We start from the raw sequence: 18,407 nt of genomic DNA on the forward strand, positions 1-18,407 counted from the left end.
CTGAACATCCTCTAAATCTTACACGTGCTTACTGATAGCACACAGCAAAAATAAAAGTTTGAATGTTAAGTATTTGCTCCCTGTTTGCTTCAAACTGTTTCAGCAGCGCACAACAGACCTACCACTGACTCACCTAGCCAGCTAAGAATACCTCGTGTCTAAGGACTCCTCTGGAAATACAAAGACAGGTATGAAACCCGCACCACATTTTTCCCCCATGGGTCACAGCCTGTAGGGCATACTGCAGGACTGGTTGAAGTCTCTGTCTTGGTCTTGACCCATGTAGATCTCTATGTACACCTAATTTGATATCCCAGGATTCTTTACATTCACTTGGAAATTGGAGGGAACAAGTATTGATTTTGCTTTTCTATATTTCTACTATAGGTATTTGACTGAAAGTCTTCCAAATATTTTAGATAAGTAATTAAACTGTGATCAGTTCAAGTATGATGAGAATTTATTAGGACTCTCAAGCAGTCAGTAACTTCTGCTTCTTGTATTTTCATTTAGTGGTAGTATGCAGTTTTTCCGATTTCATGAGCTTTCTGAGCACACCTTTATGAACCAGTCTTACCATCCTATTTTCTTGACAGCTGCTTTCACTGTAATTTAATATACCTGTGTTAATCCAATCTGTCCCAAATAGCATAATACTAACAAACTGCAACATTATTAATAGGTCTATATTGTGCATTTCATATTATTTAAAAAGAGGAATAGTAAGCATAAGAGACCAAATCCTGCTGTCTTTACTCATATAGCTATACCCATTCACTTGAACGGGATAATATGCAGGATTAAGGTGAGTGGACTTTTACCCTTTCTATATCAAGGCCTACCGAGAGTGTTGCATTTAATTCTATTTGATAATCTTTTTCATTTGCTATTTCACACCACCTGCAGCTGCCTGTCAGGAATTGAGTTGGTCTGAGCTTCAGCTGTCACATAGGTAGCTTAGTATACTATAGCATTGGCTCCTCCAGAGAGCCCTCAGGAAGAACTCATTTAGTAGAAAATGATGATAGGGTTTTTCAAATGGTTCTAGAGTTGTCCCTTTATATTTGGATAGGATGATGTATTTGAAAAGCCTCTGCAGAAATTTGTGTAACAGAGCAGGCTGTGATTTTAAGGATGAAGTGTGCTACTAGACTACCCCAACTCCTGGTTCCTTTGAAGATGGTTACTGGGAAAACATGTGAGATAAGCATTCTACCATAGGGGAACAGCAAGCTTTTGGCATGAGGGATTTGCGGAGGGATGTTCACCTTTTATGCTGAGATAAGTGATAACTTCTAAGCCCTTCACAGAAGCATGGGGAAAAAGGGCTGGTGTCTATATGAGTGCAGCCCACGAGCATGGACTCCATGACAGCAGTTTCAATTTTACCTGCAGTCAATTTCAGAATAGGCCACTGAAATACTATGCTGGGATGTGAGAAAAATGTAGTACGAGGAATGAAGATTTGCTGACCTTTTGTTTTGATTTAAGTCTATGCAAACTTAGGTTGGAAGAACTGCAAATATCAAAATATCAACACCAATGGGTGGATAGACTTTTTTTTTTTTTGAGAAGAGGGAGTCATTGCTTGATGCAGTAGAAATCCTAAGGCAAAGATTTGGGCTTGCATATTTTGTGATATCTTCTGTGTTGGAAGATTGGCATGATCATTGCTGTTTAAGACAAATTCATTCCATCAGATTAATCTGGTGTGTTGAGCACATCATGAATCTTCTCAAAACATGCCCTTTGTCTGTTGCTGTATAGTTCTATGACAACTGAGTTTTATTTGTATCTATCAAAACCCTGAGCACACAACTGTATTCTTAGATATAACTTATTTTTATGTACTTTGCCTATTCTTTTGGACTATAATAGGATCTTGAGCCTTTTCTAATGCTCACAGTAGTGCGCAGCGTCATCATTTTAAGTGTATGGAAAATGTGGGGAATACAGCTTATCCTTCTGTAAAATAAGATAGTTTCTAAAAAGTTGAATAATACTCAAGTAGTTAAAGAAGCTTCAGCAAAGTATTTTCAAGATCCTTTTGTAAGATAAGACCATGTCTTTTCCTTCTCATTTAAAAGACAGTGAGGGGAAATCATCCTTTCCTTGATTTAATTTTCTGTTAAGAAGCACAGTTCTGTTTACTGAGAAGTGACTGAAACATGTTTGCTATCACACTCTGTAGCTCATCTGAGCAAAGCTATAGGTAGCAATGGAATTGCTTATGGCAGGACAATGGGAGACAGGACCTTGCTTGTTCTGATTCTAAACCTCCATCTATGCTTCTCTCCTGATCAATCTTACACACAGTGGTGAGGGACTGTCCTGTGGTGCTACTCTGCTAGTTAGTTCTCATTAAGTGAACACCACAGTCCTCATGGCATAAGACCATAGGTTTGATTTCACTGCCATTTCCCTGGTATGCTCACTTGTCTTTACAGGAGACACCTGGAGTGCTTTGCATTCATCTGACACAGCTGAAGAGGCCTAGGCTACAGACGAACCAGGGGAGATGCAGGCTTTCTGATCAAAGCTGATTGCAGCTCAGCTGTGTTGGATGAACTAAATAACTGAGTTAAAATGCATTTAATTACAGTACAAAGAATTACATGTGTTTTATATTTCTGTGTAGGCACCTACTTCAGAATAAGACTATTTGATCAACACAGGTTTTGATTAGGATAAAATTATTATTGGTAATAGGCCAGACTTTACCCAATAAAGCAGGACTTAATCTAGAGCTCCTCTTTAGCACAAACCATGCAGTTCTTTCTTCCTACTCAAGATCAAGTTTATATGTCGACAGGCTCTTACACCATGTGGATTACTTGCAGTAAAGATTGCAGCTAACAAGAGGATAAGTGCATGCATACACTTGCACTAAAATAAGCATATTGTTTTTAAGAAGTTTGTATGCAATTTTCCACCAGCTGAATAACCTTACCACTACATAGCTAGCTAGGACTTGGGTTGGTAAAGGGATTGATGTCCTGACCTGGTCCTTGGTCCTCCAGATGTTTTTGATGGAACTCTTTTGCCCTGCAATACATTGAAAAGGTGCTAAAATACAAAATTATCAATTGGCTCCTTTTCGTATTATAGCAAGTTAAAGGGAAGAACTTGAGGGTAGCTTTTGTATTGTGGATCTCCCTGAACAACACAATTTTTAGCGAGTACACAAATCTCACTCAACCCTCAATGGCAGAGTAGGTGGGTAGGGAAGGAGGAAAATTGCAGGAGCAGGCTGCATTACAGATATTTTCCTTTCCCATCTGCATGAAAGTGACCTGAGAAACAGCCTTAAATTTTTTGTGGGATTGTGGAGTCAGGAAAAACTTTGATTAAAGAACCCTCAGAATTTTCCTGGAGTGTTGCTGCTACTTTTAATATTTAAACTGAATCATTCTGGGTTCAGGAAAGGTCTGAAAAAACTGAAGCAGGGATCTGACAGTATCCTACCACAACTTGGCAAGCTGTCCTGCCAACTTACCCACCTCTGTGACTGCTCTGTCAGGTTGCAGTTGAAACTTGCAGCTTCTGGAAGTCTTGAGACTTCTGGGAGTGTTTTTGGGGGTAGGCAAGGCTCTGGATTGGAACAAAATCAAATTTCACAATATTAAAGCCTTCTGTGAAGTGAAATCAGCTTTTTCTCTGAACTGCTGTCATGGTGTGCCTTACAGAGAAGGGACAGCCCATGTGGCTTAGAGCCACGCTACTCCCCACATCTGATTTTGAGCTAAGCTGAGGGATAAAGGGACTCTGAGTAGAGGTCATAGGCCCTTCTCTTTATCTTGCAATGTATGATTCTGATCTTGTTGAGACAGTCCTGTCAGAAGTCTATATGCAAGAGTCATTTTGCTGATGCACATGCTTCAGTGTTCCTTACGTATTTGGGGTCTTGATTAGAACAGAAAAGCGCACACATAGCTGACTGCAGATCTTGGACATCTGTCAGAAAAGGAACAACAAAGTATCTCTGACTGAGTGCCCTAATCAGGGCTTTGAAGAAGAAAGCAGAGTCTGCTGTAGCCATTTTTTTTAAGATCACTTTAACAGGAGTAATCATAAAATAGTTTGAGGTCTTATGTCTCCTAAAACAGCCCAAAAACTTTCTCATCTGTTGGATTACTGTAACTCTTGTTGCTGTCCTGTGCAGTCAGAGCAATTAATGACTATCCAGGATTTACGATTAAAATTGACTGGTGCAGGTCTAAAGTACCCCTGAGAGTACTTTTCTTTGAGTTGCTTGACCGTTTTAGACTGTGCAAACCTTGGTGTTCAAGAAGATAGCCTGTTAAAACAGCAGCAATACAATATATTTGTATGCAATCATAATAATCAGTAACATCCACTTTGAGAATAACTGAGTTGACAATGAAAAGAATATAAGTAATCCATACCAGATCAGGAGTCAGAAGTTGTACTAGCAAAAATGTCACTGTTTTGAAGGCTTCTGTGGAGGAGTCATTGAATTAAAATCCTGATCTTACACTTGTCTAAAGTCGGTGTGGACAAAGAGCAATGGATACCTGCTTGCTTTATCCTCTTTGTAGTCAAGCACAGGATTCAGCTCTGGCTTTTTAACATCCTCTACATCTTTCTATAAACTCTAGGTAAATAAGTTGTAGCTTCACTTCAATCAGTTGGTGCAGCTCAAAAACAAGAGGGTGTTCTTACCATCCTTTCTCCCTGTAACTTTTACTGGCACAGAAATCTGAATGGTCAGTTGCTGTTTTGCTGTTTCCCTAGTCTTTCTGGTTGGTTGTTTTTTTTGTGTTTGTTTGTTGTTGCTTTTTTATTGTTGTTTTTTAAATTGCCTTGATATTTCCCTTCTGGTTCCATTATGCTCTCACTTTCTAAAATGAAACCAATTCAGAATGCTTCTGCCCAATTCAGAATGCTGTAGAAAGACTACACAAGCTACAGGCCTCCCTATTTTCTTCAAGGTTTTCTTGTTTTTTCCCCAGCTTTGGGACTATAATGTCCTTGTGAACAAAGACAGATCACCACCTCTGCTAGTATTTTTGCAACAGAGTTAACAAACAGGACTTCAGAAAAAGCATCTTTTTTAACTGCTTATTTCACACAAGTCCGTGTCTTCTTCCACTTGCTGTGGTGTAATCACTTAACAAGTAGTACATACACCCTTGTCCTGTTCCATCCCTTTTGCACCTTTTATAGGTCTCCGTTATTCATTTTAAGGGAGGCTGCAGTAACCAGTCTCCCATGTAATATAAGTCATGAAACAGTACCCAGCTTTTAATGCATCAAGTCTTCATTTACCTGTTTGAGTTACAATTTTCAACTTGGCAAAACATGTCTTCTACCAGGATGAAGTGAGTATAAATAGTGAAGGATCTAATCTACTCTTTATGGTGATGGAGGTATGTTCCAGTTCTTCGATGTCATTTTTCCATCTCCGTGGTTACAATCTAAGCAGGAAAGAACAACTCCGTTACTCTTTAATATTTTTTTTCTCTCTAGCTGCTAATTCATTTTTCTAAATGGAGAACTGTTCATAAGACAGTTAAGGGAAAAACAGTTTATGACTTTGTAGATCATCAATAAGGCATATTGTGATCTACCTTGTTGAAAGATTTACAGGTTTAAGAAAAAGTGTTTGTACAAGTTTTAACTCTTCTGGCACCCTTGGCAATGAAAGGAGAAGGCTAGATGGGTGAAGAGGAGGCATGTTTTGGAGGAAGGGAATGTTACAGTAGAAATAGGAGAATAACAGTCCTCCAGCCTTCATGCATGTATTGATGAACTATTATATAATTCCACATCCCGGGGCGGGGGGGGGGGGGAAGGTACAGGAATCCTTCCCCTCTGACATTGAACTTTATCATGGATTCTGCTTCTTGTATAAAACTTTCCATATGGATGTCTTGAACAGGTGGACCTCCCCCACCCCCTCAGTGCTGAGGGTCCAGCACTGTTGGTCCCAATATACAGGTGTTCTTAAATAGCGAATTGGGAAACTAAGTAATTCTGCAGATGCTGTCCTCTCAAAGTATTTCCTGTTTTCTCAAAGTATTTTTTGGAATGGTGCGTGTCTGTGGTTTAAAGTGTTTTGAAGGTGAGGCTACTGCTCAGCAGACACTTCTATTAATGTTTTTAATGTTTAATTAAACATTAATTAATGTTAAAGTTTATTAATGTTATTGACCTTTCTGGTACACAGGTGTTCAGGGACCTTCTACACAGTAAAGAGATGGGTCCTAATGAATTATTTTTTTTAACACATTAGAAGTCTGTGCAGTCCACAATCACAAAGTCTGTTGTTGCAGACTGCCCAAAAGTTTTCAGGTAGGACTCGAGGGCAATGGTAGGAGTTCCCAGGCTAGGAGCCCCCACTTAGATTCAAGGAGCTCTTGCTCACCACAGTTATATAGAGAAGGTTTACAGTCAAGCAACTGACTCTGAAGCTGCCATGCTAGAAGCTTCTTGGTCATTAATTCCAATATTAAATTTTTCATAGAAGCATCTGTGCAATTGACACAGGATGTTTATATGATTATAGATAAGAACAGAAACATAATTAAAGTGGAAAAGGTAAAAATCCAAAGGGATTCTCTTTCTAAGATGTCACCATTAGCAAGGAAAACTGCTGAAAAGACACTTACGGAAATATTCAGCCTGGCACTGTAGATTGTATTCCTTATTGAGTGTGATGATCAGGTTCAGGCCCTCTTCCACTGTATTTCCACATAGGTTTGTTGTTGTTGTTTTGCTTTGTTTTTTTTTTTTGGGGGGGAAGCTTGCTAGATAATGGACAGATGTTATGAAGTATCCTTGGATTTTAATTGCATGCCACCCTTAGAATATACAAGGAAACGCATGCGTAGAGTGATAGATTTGGATCAAGATGACTTCCTTTCCTGAGTGCTACATGGGTGGTGGTATTGATGTACAGATAATAAATGCACAGAATTGGGGAAGATGGAAGGCAATTGCAGTCACTTCTGTAAGAATAACTTAACACATGCACTCAATGTGATACTTTTAATGCATGCTAGACAGCAAGTCATGAAGGCAATTGAAGTATTTTGTGCTCTAGCAAATCTTTTTATTACACTGTGACCTCAAAGTGGAGGTAGCTCACTTTTAGACAGTTCTAGTGAATTCCTTCATGAAAAATACACTTTTCAGGCGATTTACCTCAATTAAGTAGCATGATTTAATGGAATTGAATGGCAAGGCCAATTACAAAATTAAAGAGGAAAGAAAATAAGCAAGAACTCTAATAAGGAGGGTTAGCCTTATTTTTCACCCAGGCAAAACACATACTTACAAAGTCTTTGAAAATAAGAAGCCTTTCCAAGGAAGATTGCTGTTAGTGAGTTAAATATCACTATCAGACAACTAATGATTGGGACGAACGATTCAGCTGCAGCATGCCATAAAACTCACTAGGTGGAGCTCTAATGTATCTCTGGGGACCCACATGGAAGAAACGCTCTATCTAGGGGAAGGCTTGAGCATGGAATGTCAAAACTGCACCTCAAGCTATTAACACAAAAATACGGGACCGAAACTAAAATACTGATGCCAGCGCCCCACTTCTAGGGGATTAGGGAGGCGACTGCCCAAAGGTGTAAACACTGAGAAAGCAAACAGCTTTTAGGCCGTGCACTAATTATTGAGTTTTATGGAGGAAAAAGATCGTGGTGCGTGCTTCTCGAGAAGCTGGAGTGGGCAACTGTCTTATGTGTCCTTCCAGTCTCTTCGGGCTTTGGGACGCTTGGCGGTGCTGCACAACACTTGCAATAGCACATGCCTGCATTGGACACGAGTTGCCGAGAAGCAGCACGTCATGCTGTGGCGGGGTTCACGTGCTAGCCGGGTGACAAGTGGACGTCGCAGACGGGTGGCAGGGAGATAGGAATTAAAGCAGAGGCGCCAAAGCAGCAAAACCGTTCGCTGGTGGAAGGGACAAAAGCCTGAAATGGGCAGGGGCGCAAAGCCCTAGCGGGGGCTGCGTGCCAGCTGCTGGAAATGCTGGGGCTGGAAGGCTGCGGCGTCGCGCCTTGCCCCTCTCGGATGGGAAATTTTTGGGGTGGAAGGACCGAGCCGGGGCGAGGGGCGAAGCCGCGCCTGGTAGCTCCGTCAGTGACCCCGGGCGAGCGGGGACAGGGCCGAGGGGAAGCCAGGGGGGAGCAGGGCAGGGGGCGGAGGGGCCGGGGAGGGGGCAGGCTGAGGGGCCGGCCCCGTCCCGCCCCCGGAGCGGCGGCGAATCGGCGGGGCGCTGCCAGGGCGTCAGCGCCGGCGGCCGGCCCCGAGCGCGTCCCGCACGGCGCAGGCAGGCACCGGGGGTCGGAGCTCGCAGCGGTAGCATGGGCGCTGCCGGCTTTCCGTGGCTCTGCTGTTTGCTTCTCGCCCTCGCCTGGGCCGGCAGGTTGACGGGAGGCAGCGGGGGTGCAGGTAAGAGGAGGGGGTCCTGGTACCGGGGGGACTGTGCCCACCCGACGTCCCCGACTGAAGGCGTCGGGGAGGTGGCTGCTCGCTGTTGGAGGCGCAGGGGGTGCCGCAGGTTGCGGTGGGGAGGTGTTTTATCGCGTCTGGCACTGCCAGAGCCCAGGGACTCACGGGGGAGAGGCTAGGGAGAAAAAGTTCCCTAAGTGCCTGCGAGATAAATCTGTGCTGAGCCCCGGAGACTCCGCAGGCTGCTCTATCGTCTCAGGTTTTCCCTGTTTGCGTATTAACCTGGTGTTTCTTAACAACCGCGCTCGGATCTGTCTAATAGTAGTAATGATATTAAGCTTTTGCTCAGATGTTTAAAAAAAAAATCTGCCTAGGAATGTTGTAAGCCAGGAGTAATTTCTTAAAGATGTGTACGTAGTCTCTAAAGTTGTGCTAGGAGAAATCCTTCAAGGTAAAGCAGAGGGTAAGGGGTATAAGAAATTCTCTTTTGCTCAGACTTTAAATGCTGACTTTAAATGCAACAGACTGACTTTAAATGCAACGAAATGAACGGAGTGAGTGTAGAAGTTCTTCAAGTTCCCGAAATGCAACGTGAGATGTGGAGCAGAGCAGGGGCTCATATTTGGTTTTGCTCTTTCATTTGACTCATTGGCATTCACGCCTGACTCTCAGGCATCCTCTGGCTGCTGTGAAATGTCCCCCATGGCTCAATGCAGTTCGGATTTTTGATGGCATTATAAAGAGTCCAGCTGTCACTTCTGCTGATCTTGATGGGAGATGGGTGCCGGTTTAATGAGTCAAAAGTATAAACCAAAGCGTTTGGAGGCAAAAGAGAAAAAACTTCTTTTCTTTTTGTACTTGACTGGATCTGTGTCTCATCTGGGCAACACCCTCGGACCCCCAAAGCGAATTCACGTAAATCATAGCTAGGTCTGAACCGGCTGAGCGGTTCAAAGAAACGAACGGGCAAGAAAGAAGGGAACAGAGTGCAGCAGCCCGGCGATTCTCGAGGAAACACAACGCTCTGCGTTTAGGAGGGGAAAATTGTTCTCTTTTTTTTTTTTTTTAAAAAAAAAAAAAAAGGCAAGTCCAGGCAGTCCTCTTGCGAGGAGCCCTGCGGTGTGCCACTGTGTGCCTCTGGGCGCAATGCTGTGCTGCATGCGCTCCCCCATCGCCCCCTTCTCTGCCGGGGACCTCGGAGGATCCGTGTTTCAGCGCTGGGAATGCCTGAGCAAGCACTTCGGAACCGATTAACGTTGGAATTTGAAGCTGACAATAAACCCGCTTTCACTTTGGTGCGCCTAGTCCGAGCCTTTTTTTTTTTTCCTCCCCTCTCCCTCCTTCTATGTTCACTTCATTAACATTCCCACGACTACCAAATCTCGACTTGCTCTCATCCTCTTCCCTTCCCCCAGCCTCTTTAAGGCCGGGGGAGAAAACGAATACCCGTCACTGAAATGTTTGTAAAGGCTTTCCTCCCCTGAAAGCAAGGACAGCGGGCAGGGCCCCCCCTTTCAGAGCCCGGCTCCCCCGGGAGGCATCCCCGGGCAGTGGCGAGGGGGCTCCGGGCCCCTTTCCCCCGGGTTAGGGGTGGTCGGGGGGATGGGGGGGGCGGGAATGTTAACGCAGGTTGCTTTTCTCTGCTCTAACTTACCGAGCCTCACACGGTTTCCCATCTATTTACGTTTTGCCTCTTAATAAAAAGGATTCGTGTGGTTTTGCTCTTCAAATAGTTCATTTCCCGCATTCCCCTGCCAGCATGGTCTATTTAAACTAGGGCATCTCTTTCTAAATTGAGGTCTCTTTGCTAGAACATGCAAATGGGATTTTCTTCTCCTCTTTTGGGTCATTTAAACAGTCGCTTGTTTTATCTAACCGAGATGTGCATCTCCACCACCAGACCTATACAACAGCCACTAATTTCTAGTAAGTTTAATGATCGTTTAAAGCAGAAACGTGGGACAGAGCCCCTCTAGGTTCGTGGACGGCAAAAGGCAGTGCTTAGACTTAGTGAGAATAACTCATCGGCTTGTTTATCATTTAGCCTTAGGTGTTCTCACTTCCAGGATGACACTTGGACGGCAAGCAAGCAAAGAGCTTCTGCAGGGAGGGTATCCATGGAGGTTTTCTGTGTCTCAGGTCTCCTGTCTTATCTGTCTTCCCTGGGGTTTATCCTGTGATTCCAGATGTTGACGAGTGCGCAGAAGCTACAGATGACTGTCACATCGATGCGATATGCCAAAACACACCAAAATCCTACAGATGCATCTGCAAGCCAGGCTATAAAGGCGAAGGGAAACAATGTGAAGGTAAGGACCGCTCGGCTTCTCCCCTATTTTTCCTCCCCTCCTACTACTTATTTGTTTGCTCTTTGAAAGCTTTTGTAAATAGCTGAATTCCTGAAACGATTAATGCAGATTTACAGCTGCTTAACCTCAAATCTCGGTGTTTATTGGCAAGCATCCCCCTGCTGCTTTCGCTAATTGTCCGCCGTCACAAGCATCGCGTCCTCCAGCCAGCTTTAAGGAGGGGAGAAAAAAAAAAAAAAAAAGGCGGGGTGCGTTTTTTTCCCCACCGAGTCGGCTCCGGAGTATCCCCGGGCAGCGGCCAGGGGAAGTCCGTGGAGCCACCGAGCGGGTTTGGGGCCGGGGGGACCCGTGGGGAGCAGCCGCCCCCCGGCTGTCCCGGTCTTGCCCATGGCGGTGGTGCCACGGGTTCAGCCGCTGGTTGTCCCCGGGGCCCTCGGAGGCACGGGTAGGGTTGTGTGGCCACCCAGAGATTTGCCATCGCCCCTCGCTCCCCTCACCCGGGGGGAGCCCGGTGCCCTCTTGTGCTTCTTTTGCACAACTTAACCGGGCGCCAGAGCGTGCCTGGCGTTGGCACTACACGTGTGTCACGCTCGTGTATTTTTGAGTCTGTGTAATGCTTACTGTTTTAGAAAGGACTGTTTCATGATACTTAAACTTTGAAAAGTTGTTTTGCTTCTGTGTGTCTCTAAATCATCTATTTTACTGAGGGGAAAAAAAGCTATCCCTTTTTATAGGGCATTGTGTACAATCCTATTTTTGATTTTGTGAACTCATTTATTGAACCTCAGCAGAGAGATTATTCTCTGGTGAAAGGAAGGAATATTGTAACCACAGCAGAATGCCTTACAAATAAAAGAGGCAACGTTATTTTTTTCACTTTTAGATACTTAGCAGCTATATAAATTCTACCAAGTCTCTCTACTGCAGACTAAATCTTTTTTCAAAATGTATATGGCCAGTACATTAAAAAGATTAAAGACCTAGAAATGACTTTGCTGAAGTCTACAAAAATTTGAAACCACATATTATTCTCCATGGACTTCCAAAGTGTTTGTTCAAGTGCTCTCATAAAGCATTTTTGTGGTTGTCATATTTTTTGTGTCTTGGGTTTAAATTGACAAATTCCTACTGTCCATCTCTTGGTGCTCTAATGTCTCTGAGCTGCTGTTCATTTCAAAGCCAGAATTTCCTTCTTGCAAACAGACAGAATAATCGTTCAGCACCATATTTTCCTCCCCTATTCGTCCCTTCCAGGGAAAGAGCTCTGTGCAGTGAAAATGCACTCAAGGCCACAGCTGTAGAGGTTGCAGTGTTCTCAGAATTGGTACTTCTTGTATTGGTTTTCCACATCAGAAGTTTCCTTAAGCTTTAGCTACTTGTATTTCAGCTGTTGAGCTCTGTTTAACAGTAGACCTGGCTGGTATTCGTGCTTATTTAATAAATGAATTTCTCTTTGCCTGGCTTACCTTGGCTCATTTTAAAAATAGAGAGAGTTGTGTAAGTAGTAAAATTCAGATTTCCCTGCAGAATGATGTACAGAGGCATGGAATTTCCGTGGCTGATGTCAAACTCTTCTATCTGATGGTGTTTAGTGTCTGACAAGCTTGATGAGTAAAGTAAGCTGGGACAGTCTACAACATGTTCTGTGTGTATCTTAAATTGTTCAGTGTTTAGGTAAATAAATATAAGGTGTCTAAACCAGGTATTACTGTGTGTTGTATGACTTTTTTGTAATATAGTAATAGTTCTAAAGATTTTTCATCAACTTTAAATCTGAAGTTTCTGATTAATATCAGACATTGGGATAAACGGAAAGCATGAAATAAGCTTGTTTTAGATTACTTAATATAGTCTCTTTTAATTTGATGTGGAGTACTTTGAAAATTTGCTACTGAAGTAATATGCCTTCAGTGGCAGACAAATATCATTAATGTCCTTCTTAAAACCATAGAGGTGAAGGAAGGATCACACAAGTCAGTGGCAGACCTAAGATCTGCCTCAGGCCTGCTGTTCACATAGCATGGGTTTATTTTGCATCTTAAGGTCAAGTACTCCAGACCTACAGAAATAAACAGACTGGCAGTATGGATTGGTATTCAATATTCCATCACAAGACAACACCAATAATCAGCCTTTAAAAATTCACTTTTAAGATAAAAGTGACTGTGCTTGTAATAACATAGATGAAATATGTCAAACGGTTTTCATTGTACAAATACCAAAGCTGGGTTGTTAAATTATTCAGGGACTTCATAACAGATCTTTTCTAAACAAGCTTTTTAATTAGTTATCTATGAGAAAAAAATGTCTTTTGTAAAGATAATGTGCGTCTTTAATCAAGTTCTTGCTGACATTTGTAGCAAACTACCTGTATTGCTTCATGTCTAAAGAACATTCATTATGGCAAAAGTAACTCCCTTATAGTGCCGGCTGTCCTATACAGCCAGCCTTTACTAGACAAGCAGATAGGAGTTTAAATGCTGCAGTGACCTCGAAGAAATGACACTGTTATCACATTTAATCTAAACTGGGGGCTTACCAAAATTTATTGGAATATACTGAGATACTACAATTAATTTAGAAAGGTGCGCATGTTAGTTTACTTTAAAGATCAGTCTTAAATATTGCTTTCACTCACTCCAAATCCATTTTTGGAGAACAGGATAGAGTATGGGAACTAATATGATTTGGATGATTCTTAAGTTTTATAACAACAATGTAGCATGTTTGAACAAATATGTTGAGAATGGGAATATGTATTTTGTGTACTCTTGTGTATTTATATTTTTTCTTCAAATAAGAGGAATAATTTAAAAAGTGGGACTGTTGGGCTAATGCATGCCTTTCTTGTGACTGGAAATGTAGGGTCTAGCCACTTGTGCAAGGTTTTGTGCATATTTTGCCGCTCTGACCTAAAGGGTAGGAAGAACTGCACAAGACAGAAACATTCCTTTAAGGACTTGCAGAGAGCTTTAGCAGTAATTATACTGAAATGAAACTTTTTCTTGACCATCTGTTAAATTCCTTTAACAGGGAATTTGTTTCAGGACTTTGCTTTTCTCCCAGAATGTCTTTGGACTGGGCTTCTCCAGAGTTTCTTTGGATTAGGGATGACTTCTCAGTTCGCAGGTCTACCTTATCTTTTTTCCTTTTTTTTTTCCTTTTACTCTGTAGCCTTCTCTGCCTGAACCATCTGACGAATTTCTTTCCACAGAGCACAGTTGCTTCTCTAGACAGGACAGCTGCTCTTTCCTCATTGTGGTGGTTTTACTCAGGTGGGCAGCCGAGTTCCACCACAACTGTGCTCTCACTCCCCCTCCTCAAAGAGGAATGGGGAGAAAATATGATGAAAAGGGCTCAAGGGTTGTGATAAGGACAGGGAGATCGCGCAGTAATTATTGTGACGGGCAAAACAGACCCAGCATAGGAAGATAGTAAGATTTATTGCTTATTACTAACAAGCTAGAGAAGCGAGAAACGAAGGAAAGAAACTAAAAGCACCTTCCCCCCCATCCACCCTCTTTCACCTCCTTCCCCTGAGCGGCACAGGGGAATGGGGGAACGGGGGTTATGGTCAGTCTATAGCGCTTCTTCGCCACCGCTCCTTTTCGGTCACTCTTGTCCCCTGTGCTGTGGGGTCCCTCCCACAGGATTCAGTCCTTGATGAACTGATCCAGCGTGGGCTGCCCACAGGCAGCAGCTCTTCAAGAACTGCTCCAGATATGGGTCTGTACCACGGGGTCCATCCCTCAGGAGCAAACTGCTCCGACCTGGGTCCTCCACAGGCGGCAGCTCCTGCCAGGTCACCTGCTCCTGCGTGGTCTCCTCTCCACGGGCTACAGGTCCAGCCTGGAATCTGCTCTGGCGGGGGTCCTCCACAGGCCGCAGCCTCCATTGGTGCAGGTCCACCTGCTCCATCGTCGTCTCCTCCACGGGCTGCAGCGTGGAACCCTGCTCCACCGTGGTACTCCATGGGCTGCAGGGGGACAGCCTGCTTCACCATGGTCCTCACCATATACTGCAGGGGACTTCTGCTCCGGCACCTGGAGCACCTCTCCCCATCCTTTTTCACTGACCTTGGTGCCTGCAAGGCTGTTCCTCACTCCTCTCACTCTCCCAGCTGCTGTGTGACGCAGCGTTTTTTTTCCCTGTCTTAAATATGCTCTCACAGAGGCGCAAAACACCATCACTTATTGGCTCAGCTCCGGTCAGCAGTGGGGCCCTTACCTAACATGGGGCAGCTTCTAGATTCTTCTCAGAGAAGCCACCCCTATGGCCCCCTGCTACCAAAACCTTGCCACGTAAACTTGTGTGTCCTGTTTCTTGCTTCCCTCCATAGATTTCAGTTCACTTTTTTTGCGAAACGCTATCTGCTATGCTTTTGTCAAGCCATGTGGTTACTATTGCCATGATAATACTTCCCTGTGTCATATATAACATATCAGTATCCATTGACCACAAATTCTCTTGCTGGGGTTTCCATGGAACAGAATAGTGTGTCCAGTCCAGGCAATCTTGGAAAAAACGTATTAGCTTTCAATTGCCCATTTCTATTCAACATATAAAGTCTATTCACTGAAATTGATTTTGTTTCCATGACGGTGGTATATGTGCTATTACCTTGGACATTTTCTGTGTCATGACTTTAGTCAATATCTCAAATGCAGTGACCTTATCTTCTCTACTTTAACTTTTGGTCTCCACTTAGGTTGGTATCTCACTGAAGTTGTTACTGGAAAATTACAACAAAACAACAGAAAAATCCAGAGAGTTCAAACGGATTCCAAGTCTGGGAGTTCCTTAGGCCTTAAGAGGGTCTCCCATGTCCCTAATGCCAGTGTTACATGTTTGCTGTCATAGTGAGCTCTATTGTTGATCAGTTTATGAAGGGATTTAGCTCTGAAAACTGATTGTTTGCCCCTGCTACTCAGACAAGGCTATACCAAACCCTCATACCATTAGTGGTTAAAAAACTCTGTATGATTTGTGGTTGATGATTATCTGTGCCCCTTTTATATCCAGTTAGTGTCTCATGTTTATTCTCAATTTAAAACTTTTTTCCTCTCAGCATACTGTTTGTCAGTGTGATTGCGATGTCAATGGGTTGCTCTAGCTGTAGTTTCTTTTTCTTTTAGATGGTACCTTATACGTTGGACCCTCTTTCTATATAGAGGACATGACTGGGGGGATGTGATTTTATTTATTTATTTTTTCCTGAAGATATGTTTACTGGGATCTGTTGCTTCTGGGTTGCAAAACTCTGCTCTGACCTTTACCTTTCTGAGTAAGATTTCCCTCTTGTTACGTTCTTTCTACTGTCTTTTGTAGCATTTGTGTAAGTAGTCTTCAGTTCTTCTTATACTTGGTCTCACACAGTTGCCATGCTTCTTGAACTCTGCACAGAAGAGAAATGCTCACTCACTGTATGGAATCTTTTAGCTGTAGCCTTTTTCCTTTGTGAAGTTTATTACATTATGAATGCATGAATTATGAAGTTTATTACATTATGAATGTAACAACATCAGCAACATTATTTATGTTGCCCTCTCACTGAGGTCAACGTACATGTACCATGACAAGCATCGTGGCAGAGTCTGCCTTTACAGGCTGATTTTCAGCTTTTTGCTTGTGTTGGAAATTAGCGCTATCAGCAGCATACGGCATAGTTGCTAGTTGGGTAGGCCTGTGCAGTTTTACGTAAGTTTGCTGTGTGCTGACATACTTGTAGTTCCCTTCCTAATGTAACTAATCATTCCAGGTAAACAGGCAGATGGTCATGGTAATCTGCAAAGGGGGCTGTTACTTTTGATTATCCCAATGATAGGACCTTGCTGGATTTAAGCATGATACAGTCTCAAAATAAAAGAAACTATTCCTGCATCATTCACAGATGTATGCCCCACAGCGCAATATATTCTGCATGCATCCGTTTGGTAATTAATTATCCGTTCTGAATTCCTGGGTCCATCTAAGGGCTGCTTTGCTGAAGGAGTCTTCTGGAAAATGTGGAGCTGAGCAATCTAGCAAGGCTCCTCCTCATGCAGGGCTGATACACTGCTCACTGCAATTACTTCCATAGCTCCTAACATTTGTCTGTGTACAATGAACGGAAATACTCAGTGCAGTGTCTGGAAAAATACTTGTATTTATATACCTATGTTTTGTGTTATTTCCATTGATGTTCTGTGGTGTCTGGCTTTGTCTTTGACACAGTCTGTTGTTGCAGACAGAAGAGCAGGGAGTACTGTAAAGATCGTCTCTAAACTGTTAACTAAAGGCCCTTTTTGGAACTAGGAATCCTAATAAAGTAGAAACCACAGGGCAGTGATTTTCTTAATTCAGCGAATGTTTGAGATTCTTGGGAATGTCACACACAATTCTATCTTCATGCTGCAGGTGCAGTAATGTTCCTAACCCAAAATTTAAACTACTCGTGGTGTTTACAGCAATACAGTAAAGTTTAAAATGAACAACTCATTGCATGTACAATGAATCAGAAATTGTATATATAAACCACTCTTTACCATCTTCAGTAATTTTGTGGGTCTAAGGCCAACTTTCTTCTTATACCTGTATGTTAGATCTGTTTTTTAAAAATTGTAAACAAATCTTAGCAATTGGAAATACGTACATAAAATTTATCTCCTCATTGCTCTTATTTGGACAATAATGACTGTTTCTCCAAGGTTGACTTAGTGTTATTCTTACTATTTTAATCTTGTTCATCAATTTCATCTTTCTTAAGAAGCTGGTCTCACTCATTGGATTGTAATGTTACTTTAGTCTTTCAAATATCTGTCATATTTTTCTCATGCTCATCAAAGACGATTCCAAATATTGCCACAGAGCCCCTCTGAACCTGGAAGTAGCACAAGACAATTCAGGGTTCTCATTTCCCAGCTCTTGGTCAAGTAATTTGGACTGAAGTTTCCTCCTATCTGCAGAGATAAGCATGTGCAGGGATTCCGGATATTCTGTGAATGGAACGGTCATGCCCATTTCTTTTAAGTGACCAATGTTGTCCTATCAGTCCACTCTCAGCAAGTCTTTTTTTAAGTGGATCTTCCTTATCAGTGAAGTCATGTGAGAGTAAATAACCACTGTTTCTCCTCCTTGGGTTTTTGAAACATAAGCATCTCAATGATCACACTACTCTAGTGGGCTCAAGCTTGAGCTGTCTGTGTCACTCTGCTGAATAACAGTGTTGCCACTGAACAGGGCAGCTTAAGTGACTTCTTCCTGACTGATAATACTTCTAAATGCAGTGAAAGGTGAATTTATTTCCTCAGGGAAAGGTCATCTTCTAGGATCTTGGATATATTGATGCATTTCAGGTTGAATATTATTACTGCATCCATAGTCTTACTGTTCTTGCCTATAAGAAGGTGCTTTGTGAAGTTGGTTTGGTCAAATCCATCAATAATATCCTGCTATGTACCTGTCAGAGGAACAAACAATTTTCTGAGGACATATATCTACACCCTTTACCTATTTTGAAAAGCTGCAGGAAGATGAAATGTGCAGATTATTCCTAAATATTGTTTCATCATTGGTTCATATCCTTATTCTAATTTGTTGTTTTCTCTATAACCATTTCATGACCTGATCTGTTTAGTGATTGAGACTTTGACACAGATTTAATTACTTTTGAACTGGTAGTACAGTATT

General features: G+C 42.6%; 1 protein-coding gene across 11 annotated transcripts in view; it reads left to right on the forward strand.

Annotated features, from left to right (window-relative positions):
• The first annotated feature begins 8,229 nt into the window (after positions 1-8,229).
• SCUBE1 (signal peptide, CUB domain and EGF like domain containing 1) overlaps positions 8,230-18,407 on the forward strand; it is a 215,800-nt gene continuing 205,622 nt past the window's right edge. For 5 of the 11 annotated variants that reach the window (XM_040545041.1, XM_040545044.1, XM_040545043.1 and 2 more), the window contains exons 1-2: positions 8,243-8,430; positions 10,617-10,739. In XM_040545041.1, the coding sequence (XP_040400975.1) occupies positions 8,343-8,430; positions 10,617-10,739 (211 nt within the window). In that variant the 5' untranslated portion in view covers positions 8,243-8,342. Of the gene's footprint in view, positions 8,431-10,616; positions 10,740-18,407 lie in introns of all 11 variants that reach the window. The other 6 variants (XM_040545042.1, XM_040545046.1, XM_040545045.1 and 3 more) reach the window with 4 other exon arrangements.

This window comes from Cygnus olor, chromosome 1 (assembly GCF_009769625.2).
Source record: "Cygnus olor isolate bCygOlo1 chromosome 1, bCygOlo1.pri.v2, whole genome shotgun sequence".
In the NCBI taxonomy this organism is placed as follows: Eukaryota; Metazoa; Chordata; class Aves; order Anseriformes; family Anatidae; genus Cygnus; species Cygnus olor.